At 43.1% G+C, this 21,044-nt stretch overlaps 1 protein-coding gene across 3 annotated transcripts in view; it reads left to right on the top strand.

Annotated features, from left to right (window-relative positions):
- Positions 1 to 21,044, top strand: part of KIAA1671 (KIAA1671 ortholog) — a 259,256-nt gene that overhangs the window by 77,506 nt on the left and 160,706 nt on the right. For all 3 annotated transcript variants that reach the window (XM_073629519.1, XM_073629511.1, XM_073629503.1), the window contains exons 4-5: positions 15,130 to 17,937; positions 18,438 to 18,563. In XM_073629519.1, coding sequence (XP_073485620.1) covers positions 15,130 to 17,937; positions 18,438 to 18,563 — 2,934 coding nt within the window. The remainder of the gene's footprint in view (positions 1 to 15,129; positions 17,938 to 18,437; positions 18,564 to 21,044) is intronic.

Here is a 21,044-nt window from a genome sequence, read left to right as displayed (position 1 = left end):
TGTAACTTCCCGCAGGCTGAACTAAAACTTCAAATGGTTATCAGTTTTCTCACCTATCTTCTGTGAGCTACAAAAGCAACACCGCTTATGTGATGTAGATGAGGAGAGAGTAAAATGTTTGTAGTTCAAATCAGAAGAGCAGGCTAGACTGACAACACAGCTGCTCCATAGATGCAGTGCATTGAATATTGTCACCCTGGGACATGAAACATGGTTACTTGCTGAATCACCAAGTGAAAATGAAGCCTGTAAAAAGAAAACTATTGCAGGTACTTCATTTAATGGTAAGCCGCAATACATTTTTGTTTTTAAATCTAGATGCAATTTAATTTGATTAAAATTAAACCTCATTTCATAAGGCTCCTTTCACACTAGCAGTAGTGTTTACCACCCCCTTGAAAACCTTTACATAGACTAGTGAAAAAAGGTTTGCAGGTGAATACAGCTGCCTCCTGATGACTGTTTTTTAGGGCTTTTTCTCCTGCCAAATGCCAGTTTTGTATTGCAGGACTGCAGCGCAACTGCAAGCCAAGTTTGACTTGCGGTGCAGTTCCATTCACTTACATGGGAGATTTTGACAAGCGAGGCTGCCTGTGAAGCTTGGTATGTCGCATTAAAATTGCTGCCCATCGTGCCACATTTACAGATTTAACTTCTAGATATCCTAGTAATGAATAGAAAATACCAGATAACAGTAATATACACTGGATTTAGAATGCGAACATTATTCAGTTCGACAGCACTGAATGCTTTGAGACTGATACATTGTATCTTGATTACTTCTCTAAGGCTAGGTTCACACCATTGCATTTTTTTAGTGCGTTTTGGAGTTTGCAAAAATGCACTTGAGTCCATTTAACATGGTTTCCTATGATACACATTCACATCTATGCATTTTTGGAAAGGGTCGGAGACTCCCCCCCCCCCCCCCCCCCCCCCGCAGCAGATTGCGTTTTGCGTGTAATAGACTTCAATCAACATGCACCAAAAAAATTGTTGCTTTTTTGATGCGTTTTGCATGTTGTGTTTTTTTTTTTTTCTCTTTAACAAACAGTGCTGGTTGCTAAAGAGTGGGCCAGGTAGCTAGCTGCAGTGTCCTTAGTCTTGTTGTGTCGTGAGCTGTCAGCGGGGGGTCCCCCCCAAATCCATACCAGACCTTTATCCGAGCATGCAGCCTGGCATATAAAAAAGGGAGGGGACGAGCGCCCCCCCCCATTCCTGAACCATAGCAGGCCACATGCCCTCAACATGGGGAGATTCTGATAAGCCCCCCACTAGCAGACCCCCAAAACCACAGCCCAGGGTTGTGGAGAAGAGGGTAGAGCTCCCCGCCTCAAAGCACTTCCCCAACACAGGGCATGTGACCTGGTATGGTTCAGGGGGCGGGTGCTCACTCGTCCCCTCCCTTTCCTGGCCTGCCGGGCTGCATGCTCGGGAAAGGGTCTGGTATGAAATCAGGGGGGTGGTACCCCACGCGTTTATCAGAATTTGGAAGCCCCCTAGGGGACTCCCAGATCCCCATCAGTTGACAGCATATGAGTCATCCGTTGTTAAGGAAGCGGCGACTGGCTTCCCGGCCCACTCCCTAACAACCAGCTATATAGAGTTTATTAACCCCTTCCCGTCTGCGCTATAGCCGAATGACGGCTACAGCGCAGACCTGCTTTGCCGGCAGGGCATCAATAGACGTCGTCCCGTGCTCGAGCGCCCTGCGCGCCCCCTGCAGGGCGTGCATGGCGCGCTCTGTGATCAGCGAGTCTTTGAGACTTGGCTGATCACAGATCGGAGTAAGGGGTGGATCCCGGCCCCTTACCACGTGATCAGCTGTCAGCCAATGACAGCTGATCATGTGATGTAAACAGAGCCGGTAATCGGCTATTTTTTCTCCTCATGTTGATGGCGTGAGAAGAAGAAAAAAAAAAGCCGATCACCAGCGGCTGTCAGAGGGACATCTGTCCTGATCAAGGAGAGCAGCCGCGTAGTCATCTGTGCCCACCAGTGCCACCTACCAGTGAACAACAGTGCCACCCAGCAGTGCCCACAGTTCCACCTATCAATGTCACCAATCAGTGCCTCATCACCAGTGCTGCTTATCAGTGTCACCCATCTGTGCCTATCAGTGACACCTTATCTGTGCCTATCAGTGCCCATCAGTGCAGCCTCAACGGCGCATATCAATGAAGGAGAAAAATAACCTGTTTGCAAAATTTTAAAACAAACTATGAAACATGTATTTTTTTTTCCCGTCTTTTTTTTGTTTTTTAGCAAAAAATGAAAAACCCCAGTAGTGATTAAATACCACCAAAATAAAGCTCTATTTGTGTGAAAAAAAGATAAAAATGTAATTTGGGTACAGTGTTGTATCACTGCGCAATTGTCATTTAAAGTGCGACAGTGCTGAAAATTGGCCTGGGCAGGAGGGGGATTTAAGTGCCCAGTAAGCAAGTGGTTAAAGAGATTTTAAAAAAACGCATCAAAAATGCATGTTCAAAACTACAAAACGCACCGCAGAACTTGCCTGAAAACTGCATCAACCACAACCGCATAGATGTGAACCTAGACTAACCCCATGTTTGCCGTATTTAAATTTTAAATCCTTACATGTGTTGCTGACATTTACACCCTTCATTCAAAGCGGTGACTGTACCTAGATTTGCTTGGATGTTAAGGAAAGCCTCGTTTGTGGCTTTGGAAAAACATCTTTTAGGCCTCTTGCACATTGGCACCTGAACCCGTGCAATGTAAATTTCAGCATATGGCCCCTTTCACATGTGTACCTGAGCCTGTGCAGCATAAGTTCCAGCATGTTGTCCCCACCTGGAAATCCCAGGTGCTGCGTACAGCCCCCATAGACATGAATGGCTTTGTGTAGCTATACTCGCATATACACCAGTGCTCACATAAACATTCCTATAGCATATGCAAAAAAAATAGAACATTTTGAGTGTTTATGCAAGCAGGGAAAATGCACTGGAATTTTGTTGTTGTATGGGCCCAGAATCCCATGTGTAAGAGGCCTAATCCTCCTCCTGACACCTAAAAGTGCATATAAACACAAGCAAATTATAGAGCAAGGGTAGCCTCCAACAGTGTGAAGATAAAAACAACTCTCCCAACATACTTCTACTGGTTTTTGCATTGATTTTAAACTGTTTTCTTTAGGGCTGGTTCACACCAAAAAAAAGAAACCCAGATCCATTCCAGATGCGTTTCTGCATGCGCATTTTTTAACCTGTTTTTGACCTGTTCCAGTGTGTTTTTGATGCGTTTCCGGATGCATTCCAGGTGCTTTTTTACTTCTTGTTTTCTGCCTGTTTTTTTCCACTGTACTGGGGTCTGGAGCGTTTTTGATGTGTTCCAGTGCATTCCAATCCATTTTTGATGCATTTTACTGCGTTCCAGGGCAGGAAAAATGCAACCTGTTCTACTTTATTTTCTGGAACTGGAACACCATGGAACGGACCACACTTGTGTGAACTATGCAATTGAAAACAATATAACCTACTTTCAATGTGTTTTCGATGCAGAAAAAAGTGCACTTGGCTGCATGTGGTGTGATCTGGCCCTTAGTTATGCTGGCCAGTTTTGGAAACCTTTTTTTTTTTATTTTTTTTTTTTTTTTTTTTTCCATCAGCACAATCTTTTATTTATTTATTTTTTTTAACAGAAGGAATGTTTATTGGAGTAGTAAACCATTACACATATAAACGATACATTAGTTTGACATAAAGGAGTAATTCAACAGTGCTGTTACAGATCCTTTCTTCACCACAGGAACCAGCCAACATAAATCCACTCTCAATAGTTAGTACCCAATGCCAAATTGCAATATCTCACCAAATTGCAATATCTCATCAACCCCCTACAGGGGTTCAGTATGTAAGAGTAGAAGCGGGGGGGAGAGGGGGGACATGGGGAAAAGGAGAAGGGGGACATGGGGGGGAAAAGGAGAGGGGGGTAACGGGGAAAAGGAAGGGGGGGGGGCGCAACGGGGAAAAGCTGCATCCACCTTAGGCCCTGGGATAAATTTCTGGCATCTAGCAGGCAAAAGGGGGATCTAGCTATACCTGTGCATCCCTCAGCCAGTTACTTATTACAATCTCTCATATTGTCCAAGTTGCTCATATCGTGAGGTGCCTAGCTTGTACCCAGGTTGCCCAGATTTTGTCAATTTTCAGAGAGCAATTGCGCCCCATATAAATAATGTTGTATAGGGGTAGAACAGCATTAATAAGTGAGATCTGGGGGGGATCTGGGAGCTTTCATCTGGACAGAATCGTCTTCCTAGCATAGTAGGCCACACAAAATATGAAGAGTTTAGTGTGTTTGGTGGTTGCCAGATTATCAGTGATGCCCAGCAAAAAGACAAGTGGTTCCCTGTCCAGAGAGAGGCCTGTAACCCCATTCACGTCAGCAACCACTGCCTGCCAGAAGGTTTGAATATGGGGGCAGTCCCACACCATATGAATGAAAGTTCCCACCGACTGCCTGCCTCGGCTAGCGGCCGAGAAATGGTTAAAAACCACCGCAAAGCGCCTCTGCTGAGGCGCTTTGCTGGCGGTATAGACGCGCCGTCCCATTGATTTCAATGGGCAGGAGCGGTGAAGGAGCGGTATACACTCCGCTCCTTCACCGCTCCGAAGATGCTGCTGGCAGGACTATTTTTCCCGTCCTGCCAGCGCATCGCTCCAGTGCGAAAGCCCTCGGGGCTTTCACACTGGAATGAAAGCAGTGCCACTTTCGGGTCGGTTTGCAGGCGCTATTATTAGCGCAATAGCGCCTGCAAACCGCCCCAGTGGGAAAGGACCCTAAAAGAAATCAAGAAAAATAATTGTGGTGGCCAGTAACAGTTAGATTTATAGAACAAGCACAGGGAATAAATTATGGAATCACTCAATTCTGAAGAAAAAATTATGGAATCATGAAAAACAAACAAAATAACACTCCAACACATCACTAGTACTTTGTTGCACCACCTCTGGCTTTTATAACTGCTTGCAGTCTCTGAGGCATTGATTTAATGAGTGATAAACAGTACTCTTCATCAATCTGGCTCCAGCCTTCTCCGATTGCTGTTGCCAAATTATCTTTGCAGGTCGGAGCCTTGTCATGGACCATTTCCTTTAACTTCCACCACAGATTTTCAATTGGTTTGAGAATCGGACTGTTTGCAGGCCATGACATTGACCTTATGTGTCTTTCTTCAAGGAATTTTTTCACAGTTTTTGCTCTATGGCAAGATGCATTATCATCTTGATAAATGATTTCATCATCCCCAAACATCCTTTCAATAGATGGGATAAGAAAAGTGTCCAAAATTTCAATGTAAACCTGTGCATTTATTGAAGATTTAATGACAGCCATCTCCCCAGTGCCCTTACCTGACATGCAGCCCCATGTCATAATTGACTGTGGAAATTTGCATGTTTTCTTTAGACAGTCGTCTACATAAATCTCATTGGAACGGCACCAAACAAAAGTTCCAGCATCATCACCTTGCCCAATGCAGATTCGAGATTCATCACTGAATATGACTTTCATCCAATCATCCACAGTCCACGATTGCCTTTCCTTAGCCCATTGTAACCTTGTTTTTTTGTGTTTAGGTGTTAGAGATGGCTTTCTTTTAGCTTTTCTGTATGTAAATCCCATTTCCTTTAGGCGGTTTCTTACAGTTCGGTCACAGATGTTGACTCCAGTTTCCTCCCATTTGTTCCCCATTTGTTTTGTTGTACATTTTCTGTTTTCAAGGCATATTGCTTTAAGTTTTCTGTCTTGACGCTTTGATGTCTTCCTTGGTCTACCAGTATGCTTGCCTTTAACCACCTTCCCATGTTGTTTGTATTTGGTCCATGTTTTAGACACAGTCGACTGTGAACAACCAACACCTTGTGCAACACTGCGTGATGATTTACCCTCTTTACCTACATACTAACAAGCAGATTTAATCTGATGCAGGTGTTAGTGTTTGTAATGAAAATTTACAGGGTGATTCCATATTTTTTTTCCTCAGAATTGAGTGATTCCATAATTTATTCCCTGTGCTTGTTCTATAAATCTAACTGTTACTGGCCACCACAATTATTTTTCTTGATTTCTTTTAGTGTTTCTTAAAGCCAGAAAGTTGCCATTGGAAATGCCTTTAGTTTTTGGCCATGTCTGTGATCTGCCTTTTTTCTACAACAATAAACAACTGAAGGAACATCCTCAGGGACTGGTGATTCCATAATTTTTGCCAGGGGTTGTACAAAGCGGTCCTTGGCTGAGATCATAAATGGGATGCATTGTTGCAGACCCTCAGTCCAATTCTCCTCTGTCAGAGCAGGAATGTCCTGCCGCCACACTCCAAACAACCGAAGCATGTTCAATGTATCTTTGCAGGTAAGTCTCAGGTATATGGAGGACAGTGTGCGGCTGATTCCAGCAGCAGCAAAGAAGGATTCAACTGAGTGTACAGCAAGAACAACCCCATCAGGGAATTGGGCCCGTACGGCATGTCAGAGTTGCATATATCTAAAGTACATCCATGGAGGTAGTTTAAATTGACGCCTGAGTTCCTCTAGGGGAAGGATGTGCCCTCCTGACATGATATGACTCAGTTTTGTAATAGTATATCTAGCCCACATCTGGGGATCCGGTAAAGATCTGAGATGAGGTAGAGAGGGATTGCCCCATAATGGGGTGTGTGGAGATATGGTGCCCACCTCGCTAAGATGCTGGGTAACCTGCTTCCAGGCCATAAGCGTTGTTTTTATAGGAGTGGTTACTTGGGAACTATATTTGGGCCTTCAATATACAAGATTGCTAAGATCAGAGTAGGACCCCAGAATGGCCGCCTCCAGTTTCACTGCCGGGTTGGAAATGTCTTGAGCAAACCACCACCTCACAGTGACCAATTGTACAGCCCAATAGTATTTTCTGAAGTTTGGCAGGGACAAACCACCCTCAGTCAGCGAAAACTGCAGTGTGTTTTTGGCCTCTCGGGGGGGGGTCGAGCCCGCCCAGAGAAATGAGAGGATGGCTCGATCAAGTTTAGCGAAGAAAGCAGCCGGGATACGGACTGGGGATTGGTGGAAGATGTAGAGGAATTTAGGTAGATAGGATATTTTTTATCAGATTTACTCCTCCCACGGCAAGGTGTGTGGAAGTTCTTCCATATATTACATTGGTGGATAAATTGTTGGAGTACAGGGTATAAGTTGTCATCCAAATATCGTAGGGGTTTCCTTTGAATATTTAAAACGGGATATAGAGGGATCTGGATCGACCAACTGATTCCCCCTCTGTCAATGGAAACAGAAGCAATTTGTCCCAATTCACCTTAACTCCTGAAAAGAACCCAAACTGGTCAATAATAGCCAAGGCCGTCCGTAGTGACTGTCGGGCATCATGCAGGTACAGTAACGTATCATCTGCATACTGAGACACCTTTTTTTCAACTGGGGGGGGGGTGAGATGCCCTATACCTTCCCGGAGGTCCTCAAGAGCTCCGTCAATGGCTCAATTGCCAATGTGAAATCAGCCAGGCAGAGGGGACTGCCTTGCCTGGTGCCTCGGTGGAGAGGGTAGGGGGCCGAAAGCATAACATTTGTCCAAACTCTGGCTGAAGGGGCCGAATAAAGCATCCGCAGCCAGGAGATAAAGTTAGGCCCTAGACCAACCTTCTGAAGGGTGAGCCACAGATATTCCCACTCCACTGAGTCAAGGGCATTCTCAGCATCCAGCGAAGCCACCACCCCGGAGCCCCCCCCCCCCCCTGCCGAAACACTGGTTATGACTGTGTGTAGCCTTCTCAAGTTGATGTCAGTAACCCGCCCCGGCATAAACCCAGTTTGGTCTCTGTGGACCAAGGATAGGATGAACTTGTTAAAGCGAGTCGCCAGCACCTGCGAATGGATCTTTGCATCGTTGTTAAACAGTGAAATGGGCATATACGAGGAGCGTAGCTCAGGGTCCTTGCCGGGTTTGGGTAGCACAACAATAATAGCCGTAGACATCGAGGAAGAGAGAAAAGAGGCCTCAAAGGAGGCCGACAGTACTTTCAACAGCCTAATAGCCAGTGCCTCCATATGTGCTTTGTAAAATTCCACCGAGAGACCATCATCTCCTGGCATTTTCCCTGCTTGCATGGAACCAATAGCCTGCTGAATTTCCTTTAAGGTGAGTGGAGCGTCAACCCTCCGAGCCTCCTCAGACAAAGTGGAAAGCTGGATGTCCTACAGAAGAGCCTGGAGCTCAGGTCCAGAGTATCTTGCCCTAGAAGAGTAGAGGTCTCTCTAAAAGGAGGCAAAGGAGTCATTAATACCTCCAGGGTCAGATACCAGCTGTCCATCAGCATCTTTAACATCTGCAATACCTGTCATGACCGACTGCTCTTTGCGTAGCCATGCCAAGAGACGACCAGTCCGCTCACCCCGTTTGAAAATACACTGCGACTGATGCAACAGTAGTTTTTTGGCCGATGCAACCCTTAGCAACCTCACCTCACGCAGAGCACACTGTAGGTCTCAGCGTGTAACCTCATCTCTAGCAGTAACATATTGTTGTTCTAGTGCACTGGCTCTCTGCTCAGCCTGGGCCAGCTCCAGTCCAGATTGGCGTCGGACCTGACTGATTTTCATCTGATGGTATCCCCGTACATGGGCTTTAAAAGCATCCCAGCTAGAGGCTGGGTCAGTGGCAGGTGGGTTAGCTTCCCAAATACCTTTTGTACATCTGATTCAGCACCCGGGGCAACCCTGTCACCTGAGATCCAGAACCGTGACAGGCACCACAGGCAGTCAGTGGGAGCAGGACAGACATTTAGACGTAGCAGGATAGGCGTGTGATCAGATATTCCCCTAGGCAGAATAGATATATCTTGTACCTTGGTAAGGACAGGGCCGCTGACATGCACAAGATCAATTCTGGACATGGCTGCTTAAGTGGCAGACTGACAGCTAAAACTTCTCTGGAGGGAATTTTTCCATCGCCAGACGTCAGTAAGGCCAAATGTGGAGGCCCAGTGAGAAAGCGGGGAGTCCACGGCCCCACCCGGTGTCAGCTTGTCCAGATCGGGACAGGGAGGCATGTTAAAAGTTCCTGCCAGAACCACATTATCAACCGAAATGTTTGCTAGGTACTGGGCAATCTTATTCAAGACTGGCAAAGATGCCATTGGGGGGGGGGGCGGGTGTGTATAGTCCCACCACTGCCATAGGTACATTTGCAATTACCGCATGGAGAATGACAAATTTCCCCCCAGGGTCCAGATGCAAATCCACCAGAGTGAAAGAGAGGGACTTGTGAATAAGCACACCCACCCCCCTGGCGTAGGAGGAGTAAGTGGTGCGATAATAGTGACCCACCCAGGGTTTTTTAAGGCTAAGGACTTTACTGCCTGTTTAAATGAGTTTACTGAAAAATACATATATCAGGGCGGTATGTTTTAAGGAAATAAAACACCCAGGAGCGCTTAATCCGGGAGTTTAGGCCCCTGACGTTCCATGAGTTCATAGTTAAAGGAGCCATGGCTGAGGGTAGAAATGGACGGTGCGATAGGACCAAGTGTATAAAAGCATCCGGACCCTGGGAAGAGGTCAGTTCCAGACCCCTCCCGCATCACCCACCACCACATCCAATGAAAAAAGAACTTTGGTCAGCTATGTACATGCGGCTTACGAGCCCCTTGCAGGATCAGGTCACTGTCTCGGAAATTAAGCAGCCTGAAGATGAAGGTACATGGTGGGGAGCCAGCCGGCCCACAATGCAGTGGCATCCTGTGCGCTCTCTCCACCGCAAAGAAGGTCGAGAAGGCCGCCTGAGGGAAAAGTGTGTGGAACAGCCGCTCCATGTATGCAGGGGGGATCCGAGCATTCCGATCCCTTAGGCGGACCTATGATCCTAAGATTGTTCTGTCGGTTGCGGTTCTCCGCATCCTCAGCTCTCGACTCGAGGGAACGCACTCTCACCTGCAGGGTGTGCATGGAGGCTGAGTGGTCGCGGACCGTGTCTTTCGTATCACCCAGCCAGCGCTCGTTCTCTGTAGCCCTCTGGCGGATCTTATCGAAATCCTGCCGGATGAGGCCCGATCTCCAGATGAACGGTCTCTATCTTGGTAGTGAGAGTTGATGGCGTGGATTGGCAGCCTGTAATCACCTGCATTAGGGTAGCAAAGTTACTCTGCTCCGGGAGTGTGGGCTCTGGGACCTCTGTCTGGGACGCCATGTTGCTCTTACTGGCCACATGTACAGCCGCTCCGCCAGGAGACTTGGTGATTTAGGGGTGTTTCCCTGCTTTTGCATCTTAGTACGGTTCCGGGTCCATGCCATTCCCCGCCAGGATGATTTAGGGAGAAATACAGATAGCCTAGGAGAGTCCCAGGGTAGAAAAACAGGTTAAATTCCCCACGGTGGTAGCAGAGCTCCTCAACTAAGCGTCCTACACCGCCGCCATCTTGGTCACGCCCTCAAGTCAGCATAATTTAGTGGAATTGAACTGTACACAGTATTTTGACCCCCATAGCTTAGCTGGTTTCCTATGTCTCCAAATGGTTAAGATTGGGGTAGAAATGATACAAAAAACATTTGATCTGCATTACGTTTTTTGTATCTTATATAAATTTAGTCACTAGGAGATTCATAACTGATGGAAAACTTGTAACGTTGCCATAAAATTGCCAAATTTTATGCCGGCAATTTTGAAGAAGTTGAGTTTTAGAATACCAAATATTTTTTTTTTTTCTGACCAATCAAATTTTTTAAAACAAACAAATTTATATCTAGCTTGCTACACTGGTTGTAGGAATCGGGCATAGTTGCTACCAATAACTGTTTTGTGTGATTGTTACTAGTAACAAGGCTCTTACAAAAATGCATGATAAGGATAAAGATACCAGGGGTAATTTTTTTTTTTTTTTTTTTTTGCACGTGGACCTTAGGCTGCACGTATCTAGCCAATTTACAGTAAGGCCTCATGTACACCGCTGCTGGTAAACGGACGTTCAGAGGCAGTTAGATGCTTTTTCAGCTGCCCCTCAACTCATCCAATGTTATCTTATCTGTACATGTACACAGGTTCGTTTTAATGTCATTTTTAGGCAGTTGCGTTTAGAGGCTTTTCTTTGAAGGCAAAAAAATGAGTTCAGATGCCGAAGTTTCTGGCGCCAAAATATGTTGCCATTTCCTGCATTGCTAGCGAAAGACCAGCTGTGAACAGATGCATCTGCAAGAAGCGCTTATGATGAGGTCAGTTGAAAAGATTTTTATGACATGCAGCACTGAAACCTTCTCAGGAAAAATTATTAGAAAAATGGTCATTTGCAGCTGCAGAACTGTATTGTCATTAGTTAATATTGTAGCATGGCCAATTCTCAGTCATGTAGTAGCTTAATCATTTACTTTTGTTTCCATCATACTGAATTAAACTGCAGCTTAACGTGAACCTATACTTGCCTTCCCTTCACTTCTTTGCCCCTGTGTTTGAGCAGCAGGAATAACAAAAGTTAAATATTCCCCTATATGGCAGTGCCACTATATAAAAGGAAGGCAAGAAAAGACTGCCGGTGGACCAATTATTAAAGTGAATCTGTTGCTTTGGCAAAGCATAGGTTCACTTTGAAGTTGCAGTATATTTTAGTATGATGTAAATACTAGTAACTGATATAGCTACTACATTAGAGCTTGGTACACACTATGAGTTTTTTCCTTTCAACCCAGCAGGTTAATCGAAAATAAACTGTCAGCTCCGGTGAGAGCCGCTGTACTAACGATCCAACGTTGGTACAGCAATCTTCCCCGCTGAGCTGTTGTGTTCTGACAGGGGGGTGCGCCCCCTGCCAGAACACCCCGATCAGCTGCTGGTTTTCCAGCATGCTCTTCTTACGGAAGCCGGCCAAACAGCTGCCATACACACGGCCGATTGTCAGCCAGTTTTATTGACACGGCCAATGTTGCCTGGCATTCTGCCTGTGTGTACGGGGCTTAACAATTGGCCATGTTGCAATAGCAACTAAAGACAATCCAATTCTGTAACTGCTCTTGACCACAACTTTTCCCTTAAAAGGTACAGCTTGCTGTAAAAATCTTTTCAACTCGCCTCATCATAAAAGCTGCTTGCAGATGCAAGAAGTGATTGCAATTGCAGCGATGATGTGCAAAGCTCGGTAACATAGTAGCCGGTTTTAAGAGAACTCTTAGACTCCTTTCGCGCCTGCAATGTGCCCTGAAAGAGCCGCTGCTGTCTCTCCAATGTGAAAGCCCCGAGGGCTTTCACACAGGAGCGATGCGCTGGCAGGACGGTAAAGAAAGTCCTGCTAGCGGCATCTTTGGAGCAGTGTGTATACCGCTCCTCCACCGCTCCTGCCCATTGAAATCAATCGGCAGCGTGACTATAACGCCGGCATAGCGCTTTGCGGGTGGTTTTAACCCTTTTTCGGCCGATAGTGGGGGTTAAAAGCGCCCCGATACCGGCCGAATACCCCCGCAAATATGACGGTAAAGCACCGCTAAAAATAGCGGCACTTTACCGCCGCCCCAGTGTGAAAGGGGCCTTATGGATTTCACTGTGGCAAACCAAAAATCTTGTTGGTATAGAGCATTGGTGCTCAACTTTCTTGATATGGGTAGTCTCAAGTGCGATCCGATCCCTGACATTGCCAAGGGACCCACATAATATTAATAAAATATATACGTGTGTATGTATATATATATATATATATATATATATATGTGTATGTGTGTGTGTGTGTGTGTGTGTGTATATATATATATATATATATATATATATATATATATATATATATATATATATGTGTATATATATAATCTCTCAATGTGCATAACTATTCACCCCCCCCTAAAGTCAATACTTTGTAGAGCCACCTTTTGCAGCTATCACAGCTCCAAGTCGCTTTGGATAAGTCTCTATGAGCTTGCCACATCTTACCACCGGGATTTTTGCCCATTCCTCCTTGCAAAACTGCTTCTGGTTGGATGGTTTGTGCTTGTGACCAGCAATCTTTAAGTCTGACCACAGATTTTCTATTGGATTGAGGTCTGGGCTTTGACTAGGCTATTCCAACACATTTACATGTTTACCCTTAAACCACTCACGTGTTGCTTTAGTAGGGTGTATAGCCTCAAATCACACACAGAGTGGTACAGGTTTTCCTCAAAAATATCCCTGTATTTAGCACCATCCATCTTTCCCTCAACTCTGACCAGTTTCCCAGTCCTGACTGCTGAAAAACACCCCCACAGCATGATGCTGCCACCGCCATGTTTCACTGTGGGGATGGTGTTCTATGGGTGATGTGATGTGTTGGGTTTGCGCCAGACAGCGTTTTCTTTGATGGCCATTTTGGGAGTCTCCCACGTGCCATTTCGCAAACTCAAAACGTGCCATTTTGTTTTTTGCTGAAAGTAATGGCTTTCTTGTGGCCACTCTACCATAAAGCCCAACTCTGTGGAGCGTAGGGCTTATTGTCATCCTATGTACAGATACTCCAGTCTCTGCTATGGAACTCTGCAGCTCCTCCGTGGTTACCTTAGGTCTCTGTGCTGCCTCTCTGATTAATGTCCTCCTTGCCCAGTCCGTGAGTTTGTCTGCGGGCCATCTCTTGGCAGGTTTGCTGTTGTGCCATGTTCTTTCCATTTGGTTATGATAGATTTGATGGTGCTCCTAGGGATCATCAAAGATTTGGATATTTTTTTATAATCTAACCCTGACTTGTACTTCTCAACAACATTGTCCCTTACTTGTTTGGAGAGTTCCTTGGTCTTCATGGCAGTGTTTGGTTAGTGGTGCCTCTTGCTTAGGTGTTGCAGCCTCTGGGGCCTTTCAAATAGGTGTGTGTATATGTAATGACAGATCATGTGACACTTAGATTGCACACAGGTGGACATCGTTTCACTAATTATGTGACTTCTGAAGGTAATTGGTTGCACCAGAGCTTTTTATGGGCTTCATAACAAAGGGAGTGAATACATACACACATGCCAATTATCAGTTTTTTATTTCTGAAAAATAGTTTTATGTATATATTTTTCTAATTTTACTTCACCAACTTAGACTATTGTGTTCTGATCCATCACATATAATTCAGATTAAAAAAGCATTGAACTAAAGGCTGTAATGTAACAAAATAGGTAAAAAGCAAAGGGGGTGAATACTTTTGCAAGGCACTGTAAGAGATGGTTAGAGATTGCAGACATAATACATGAGATGGTTAGAGACTGTGGACATCCTACAGGAGATTGTCTGAGACTGGGTACATGATATAAGAGATGGTCAAAGACTGCAGGAGATGTCAGAGACTACAGGCATGACACAAGAGATGGTCAGAGACTATAGGCTTAATACAAGAGATGTTTAGAGTGCACAGACATGCTACAGAAGATGGTCAGGCACATGGTTACATGGTTAAGGAGACATATTGCATAAGGCTACTGGAGATCACTGCTTTAAAAGGACAATAGGCAAATCCAGAATGTCGTTTGCAGGGGCCCAGAGGGCCATACAAAAAAACTCAGGTGGGGGCACAAGGGATGTAGAGTATCACAGTTGGCACATTAAGATTACATCATGTTCTGTGTTATTAGGTTTACTTAAAGATTATTTGTTCACAATGACTTAAACTTTTCGCAAAAAGAAAATAAACTCAAGCTAAAAGTTGTGTAGTAGGGTACAAATTCAATAATGTGGTGGCAAGAAAGTTCACTGTAACTACGGTGTGGATATTGTTTTCATGTGTTCTTTTTCTGCTTTCTGTGGCTTAAAGCGGAACTAAACCCTTGTATCATTTTCAGCCAAGGAAGCTGCCTTCTTGGCCTCTGTTTGATCTTCAACTGTCATGATTGCTGCACATGTGATTAGTTATGACGCCAGCTCTTTGATGGTTTGACAGTTTGGTTAAGAGCACAACCAATATGACAGTTATATTCCCATCACCCGACGGGAATGTAACAGTTTTTTTTTTTTAAACTGTTAAATTGATGCGTTTAGGTCCGCTTTAAATCTGTAATTTTATTCATTAGTTGCACATCTTATTTTAACAGATGTCTGGATTTGGATACTAATGTTATTGAAAGATATCTGTAGAACATTATCCCATTTACATACTTATGTGCATCTTTTTTCTTTTATTTTCAGGAAAAAAAAGATTGGAGAACCAGTGAATTTTCAGAAGACAAACTACAGAAACCAAGGAGGTCATTTAGAAAAAAAGAAGAAACTTTACCACCACAGCAAAATGAAGATGTTTTTATTGACAGAAAAAGCCATCTTTATAAAGATAAGCAGTTTGGCATTACAACTGAGGAAGCTGAAGACAAGTACAAACAACCTGTCAGATCAGATGACACATTTAGGACTGTGAAAGCAACAATGTTTGAACATAATGTAGAATGGCATAGCCCCCCTGAACTGCTGAGTGACAGAAATCCTACATCCAGCCAGCTTGCTAGAAGTGATATTTTGTCTGAAAATACAGAAGGTAAAAAAGATGCAGGAAGCTGGTCAAAGTGGCTGAGTGACGATAGTGTGCATTCAGTCACACAGCTCCACAAAGGCAATGATAATTCAGACATAAGGTTCAGCAATAGCAGAGTTGGAAAGGCTGAATCACCTGCAGGCCACGACATACTTCAAAACCTCAAAGTTGATGAAAAAACGCGTATAGAGCCAAGGTTCGAAGTTATCCAGGCAGTTAGCGAAAGGGTTTTAAGTGAATCCATTCAAATGGCACCTGAAGACAAAGCTGTGGCTCTTCGATCTCAAAGATCTTTCCACAGGAAAGAAGGGGAATTGAAGAATTTGGAAGTGGATGAAAGTATCTTGCGTCGTCCAGTAAGCAGCCTCCAGAGAAGTAAGAGTGAATACAGGAGGAGAGATACAAGCTTACAAGAAAACTCAACTAATAAGTATGTTTCTAGAGACCTTGATTTTTCATTTGCTAGAAAGAGTTTAAGGGCAGCAAAAATTGACACAGTGAAAGCACCAGAAGATAGGAAGTATGAAACTGGTGGGAACAAAAGCATTGTAGACGAAACAGTCTCTGATTTTCAACCAAAGTCCTATAAACTGGACTACAAACCGAAAAAAGAAAATGCTTCTGAACAATATTCCACCGAACAGTCTCTATTTGGAATTGGTGCAACAGATGGCAAAGAAATGACAAAATCTTTGAATGATTTCAGTTGTCATGTCCATAGACCATCCAGCGACTTGGTAGAGAAAGTGTTTGAAACAGGAATAAGAACCGTTAAAGTTGAGCCAGCGGGATTTAACTTGAATATTAGGGAGGATACGAAAAAATCATCACACACTGAAGAGGATAAAAAGCAATCATACCAACGAAATAGGTTTCTTTCTGACAAAGAGTCACCTGTAACCAAAAAAGTTAATAAAGATGAATCAAATTATTTGATTAGTGAAATGTTAAGCAATGAGGTTGAAAAATTCAAAAATGACTTGACTACTCATATCACAAAAGATACTAACAGTTTCTTAAGAGGGAAGCAATTCAAGGAAGAATATGTAGAACAATCTAAATGGGAGAGAAAGCAAACACCATTTCAGGACAAGAACCCAAGCAGCAGTGGCAAAGGAAACATGTCAGATCTATACAGTTTTGAGTATGAGGAAACAAAGAGAAAACAGAATATGTCTACAATATCTCCAACAGAATCAAAAGCAACATATTTTGCAGTAACTGCAATAGACAACAAAAAAGAAAAGAATGATAGTAATTTTGAAAGCCAGAACTTTGCTCCCAGCAGCTGGACAACAGAAGAATTTTTTAAGCGAGATGTGAAAATGAGTACCACTATTTCAGGGTCTGGCACTGACAGCATTTCTTACAGGTCAGAAGCAATAAATACACAAGGAGACTTTGAAACCTCAAGTGCCTATAAAGAACTAAAAACACACAGAAACCAGAGAGTTCTTGAGGATGATTTTGTTGGTAAGCCAGAGAAAATTTTGGAAAAAAAGAGTGTTATTGATATTGATGCTTTAATCAGGAAGCAAAAGCAAAAAACAAGCCTAGATGATAAAGTTTCCTCATCAAGAGATCCTAAACCTGAGCTGAAAATATCTGCACCAGACTTGGACGCTACAGAAAGTTCCCCTCTGAAGCTTGACAGATCTTATAAATCTAAAGTTGTTGATATTGATTCCCTAATGGCAGACTATAATTCAAATCCTTCAAAAGAAAGCATATTCAGAGATGAAGATCATAATCTACCCAAGTGGGAAAGCTCTAAATCTTTAATTGAGAGCACTTCAAAAAGTTCTGGCAGCAAATGGAGAGATCCCTCTGTAAAGCATGTTAACACCAATGAAAGCTACCCGTTTGAAACAGTTGCTTCATGGTATTCTTCTCAAACAACTACCTCAACAACAGAAAGCACTAAAAAAGATGCACACAAAATTTCAAATACTGCAGATCACGTGAAATCTCTTAAAGATGCAAAATATGAGCAATATCAAGCAAAAGAAAGAGATCAAGGATTCCAAGCACGTTCAGAAGGAAATCCGAATATAGCAAGTTTTGATTTCCCACAAGAGTCATTAACCAGAAATGTAGAGAACTCTAAATCTCAGTCAATACGGGTCTCAGAATCGCCTACTGTAATTGGGGACTGGTCACCTTCACGTACTTTAGCCAAAACAACAGTTGTGGAAATTAGTGTTGATAAAGAAGACTCTGCTGCAGCAAAGCTTCACCATAGGGTTTCTGGGAAAACTGATAGGAAATCCATTGTAACTGGAGAAAGGCAACCACCTTCTGAGGGAAGACGGCCAGCAAAAGCTAGTGATTTAATTTCCCTAATGCTAGAAAATAAAGAAAAACGAATGGAACAGCATCGCGTGCGTCGGACCATTCCAGGAGAGCACCATTTTGAGTCAACACACAGATTAAAAAGCCAAAAAGAATGGCAATATAATGAGAGCAAGGTATGAATTATTGGTTGGTATTTGTGTGCAATCACCAAAATTCAATTAGGGTGAACAGGCAGCTGATTGGCTAAATATGCATATACCTACTGTTCATGTTCTTACCTGCCAAAATATTTGTAATACTGTTCAGATTTTCTTGCCTGGTCATGGTGCCTTTGGTAACTCCCCTTTGTACAGTCTAACAAATGAGCATCAGTGTGCTATTGAAGTTCTCCATGTATTCAGCCACTGCTTTTTGATGCTTTACACTGCCCCTCCAGTCCCCTGAAATATATTGGGATAGCTGGCGAGACAGTAGATTAATGCTACTTACAATGAAGGCACTACCAGTCTTTGTAAATGCATGGTATGCAAAATATTTATGATTTACTGTACTAGACACTTTAAAATACATGTAAGTAGGCTTGTAATTACAAACCTTCTAAATAAACCAAAATGGCATAATTGAGTCACTTCTCAAGCACTGTCTTTAAGTTCACATTTTATCTGTGTTTTAGGACTATTCAGAAAGAGAAAGCTCCAGACAAAATGCAAAACTATACCAGGTACCAGAAAGTGTCATGGACTTGCCACGAAGAAAAAGCTTAAATAGACCTCGAGAGCGGGACTTGAGATCAGATGAGGTAGGCTGTTGGTTTCATTGTAAAATAACAGGTATCCGCGCTTAGGAAAAATACGTGAACTGCAGCCTCCCTCTTAAAGAACTTCACCAAAGTTTTTTTTTCTTGTCACATTTTATTTCAGACTGCTGAGTGTCCATTTTTAGTGACTCTGTCTTGAGAAAATTATAGATACTGCCTCTGGGCTGGGGGTTACCACCTTTTGAAAATGGTGGCTGCCTGGCTGTGTCAACAAGTATGCTGTAAATGAGCGTCAGAAAACTGCCAGAATGTCCATGCTTTATTTATGTTAGTGACTTTGAAAACACTGACTCCAAAGCTAAAACATGGCAGCCAAGATATTACCATATTTAAAGAAAATTCATGAGTTCATTAGTGACAAGCTACATACTTTTCTGACTACAGAGCCACTTTAGGGTAAGTGTGTTTTCTTTTCAGATTAATACCAGTCTGTTCTGACTAATTTATAAACTGGTACTCGTATCCAAACATAAACCCCCAGGCAGGCTGGTTTGTGCTATACTGATGAAAATTGGGAAATGGAGGCAAAGGAGCATCTTTATAGACGCTTACATTTCACTATATACATAATTGAACTTGGGGACGTTAAACTGTATTTTTTCCATATTTAAAAGAGGATTGGGTGGGACTTTAAATGAGGTAATGATACAATCATTTACCTCCATCCCGGTATTTGTATATAAAAAAGAGAGAACAGAAAGGGGCGGGACTTTAAATGAAGTATGTGCGGGATAGGGGTCTGATTATTTTGGTAGTGGACATATCTATAGTACATTTTATATATTATATACGCATAATTAATTCATAAATAACTATTTTGTATTCTTCAGAGAAATTCATAAATATACACATAAATACCAGCTTGGTTAAAGTTATTCCAATTAGTAACGGGGAAAGACAGTAAAATAAACAATTAAAATTTAACAGCTTTATTGTATAGAATAAAAATAATGTATGGTTTAGAGCAGTCCATACAATTAATAAACGTAAGGAAAAAATAACAAAAATGACAGTACACAGGCAGAAAACAGTTGCAATATGGTAAATGCTTTTAGGACACATAATTGAAACACGGTATCTGTTAGCTCTACGCGTTTCACGACTTATCGCTCATCAGGAGCATACGTGTATTGTGTCTCTGCAAAGACATAGATAAATTTCAAATTGAACAAAAGCATCCACACACATAAAAAAACTGCGAGCAGGAATTAGAGTCCCAGATGGTACTTATGGGATATCCATGTACTGTCTGCCCGGAGATCGGGCCACACATGCCCCCAATCACGGGAACCGCTCTCCCCCCATGGGGACTGAGATGGGGTACTTCACGGCAGGTAGCCAAAACAGGACGCACCCAGGGTGGACAGGCATCAAGCAGAAATTGATGTGTAGACATAAGGTCAATGGCCGGTAGTGGCTGTAAAAGAGTGAGGTTTTAAACTGAGGGTGTGTTACACTAAATGTGTGAGAGTAGTGAGGGAATGAGTGGGAAGAAAGGGCAAGTGACATAAAACTAAACGTGACCAATAAGGCACATAAAAAACACATCCAATAAGCAGCCACCAATATAAACAAGAGGGTAAAGGGATGGGTGCATAAGGGGACAGCAAGCTATGTGAAAGAGGATTACCATAATTGAACCATGGAGCGTATGATGGGTGTTGTTCTGTGAGAAGATGATGGCCAAATGCCTGAACCAACCAAGGATGCAATTGGTTCTTTTTGAAGAGTGCATTTTTTCTTTTCCGAAGGTCTTTGCCATCTGTTATTGTAATTGTATTGTAATTTTTCCAAAATGGAAATCTTAGTAAAAATTACTGTTAGGTGAATCAAGCTGAGTGGATCTCTCAGACACATTCCATGGTCAAATAGATAAGTGGCTAAAGGCCCTAACCCTTTGTTGTTAAGCTGTTCTGGTTGACAGTTTATGTTCTAGTTCCATACTTGCTGCAAGGCACTAGAGCCTGTTCACATTAGGAGATCATCATTTGAATTACAGTTATAAAACCAGGTCATAAATCAGCAGTCATTAAGTCTCAGGCACAGTGAACTGCTGATCACATGCATTTTGCCTTCAGGCATTATCTAGCTAAAGATTTTAAAGTTCATAACCAAGCCCATTCGTAGATACTGGAGTTGTGTTTAACGCATTTGCTGCTAGTGAATATGTGTCCTGCAAACATTATTTTGTACACATTGCATTCTGAATGAAGCATATGTATTTGGACAGTGTTAAAATGTTTTATAATTGGGTCTATTTAAATCTTGGCTGACCTGCAGACCCAAGTGGACTTCAAGTGGTTATACTAGTGCTGTTTTTTACAGCCAATAGTCAGCTGTCCTGTAAAAGCAATCTTAGCGGCTAACTAGCCGCTGAATTGCTTTTACAAGCAGCGGCAGGAGATGTCCTCTGTCCCACCGGGACACCCGATCGACCAGCCAGTGCTTCCGCCAGGTGAACAA

The sequence above is a fragment of the Aquarana catesbeiana genome, linkage group LG01 (genome assembly GCF_042186555.1).
Source record: "Aquarana catesbeiana isolate 2022-GZ linkage group LG01, ASM4218655v1, whole genome shotgun sequence".
Lineage (NCBI taxonomy): Eukaryota > Metazoa > Chordata > Amphibia > Anura > Ranidae > Aquarana > Aquarana catesbeiana.
The sequence above is the reverse complement of the archived record's forward strand: the minus strand, read 5'-3'. Positions and strand labels throughout refer to the sequence as shown.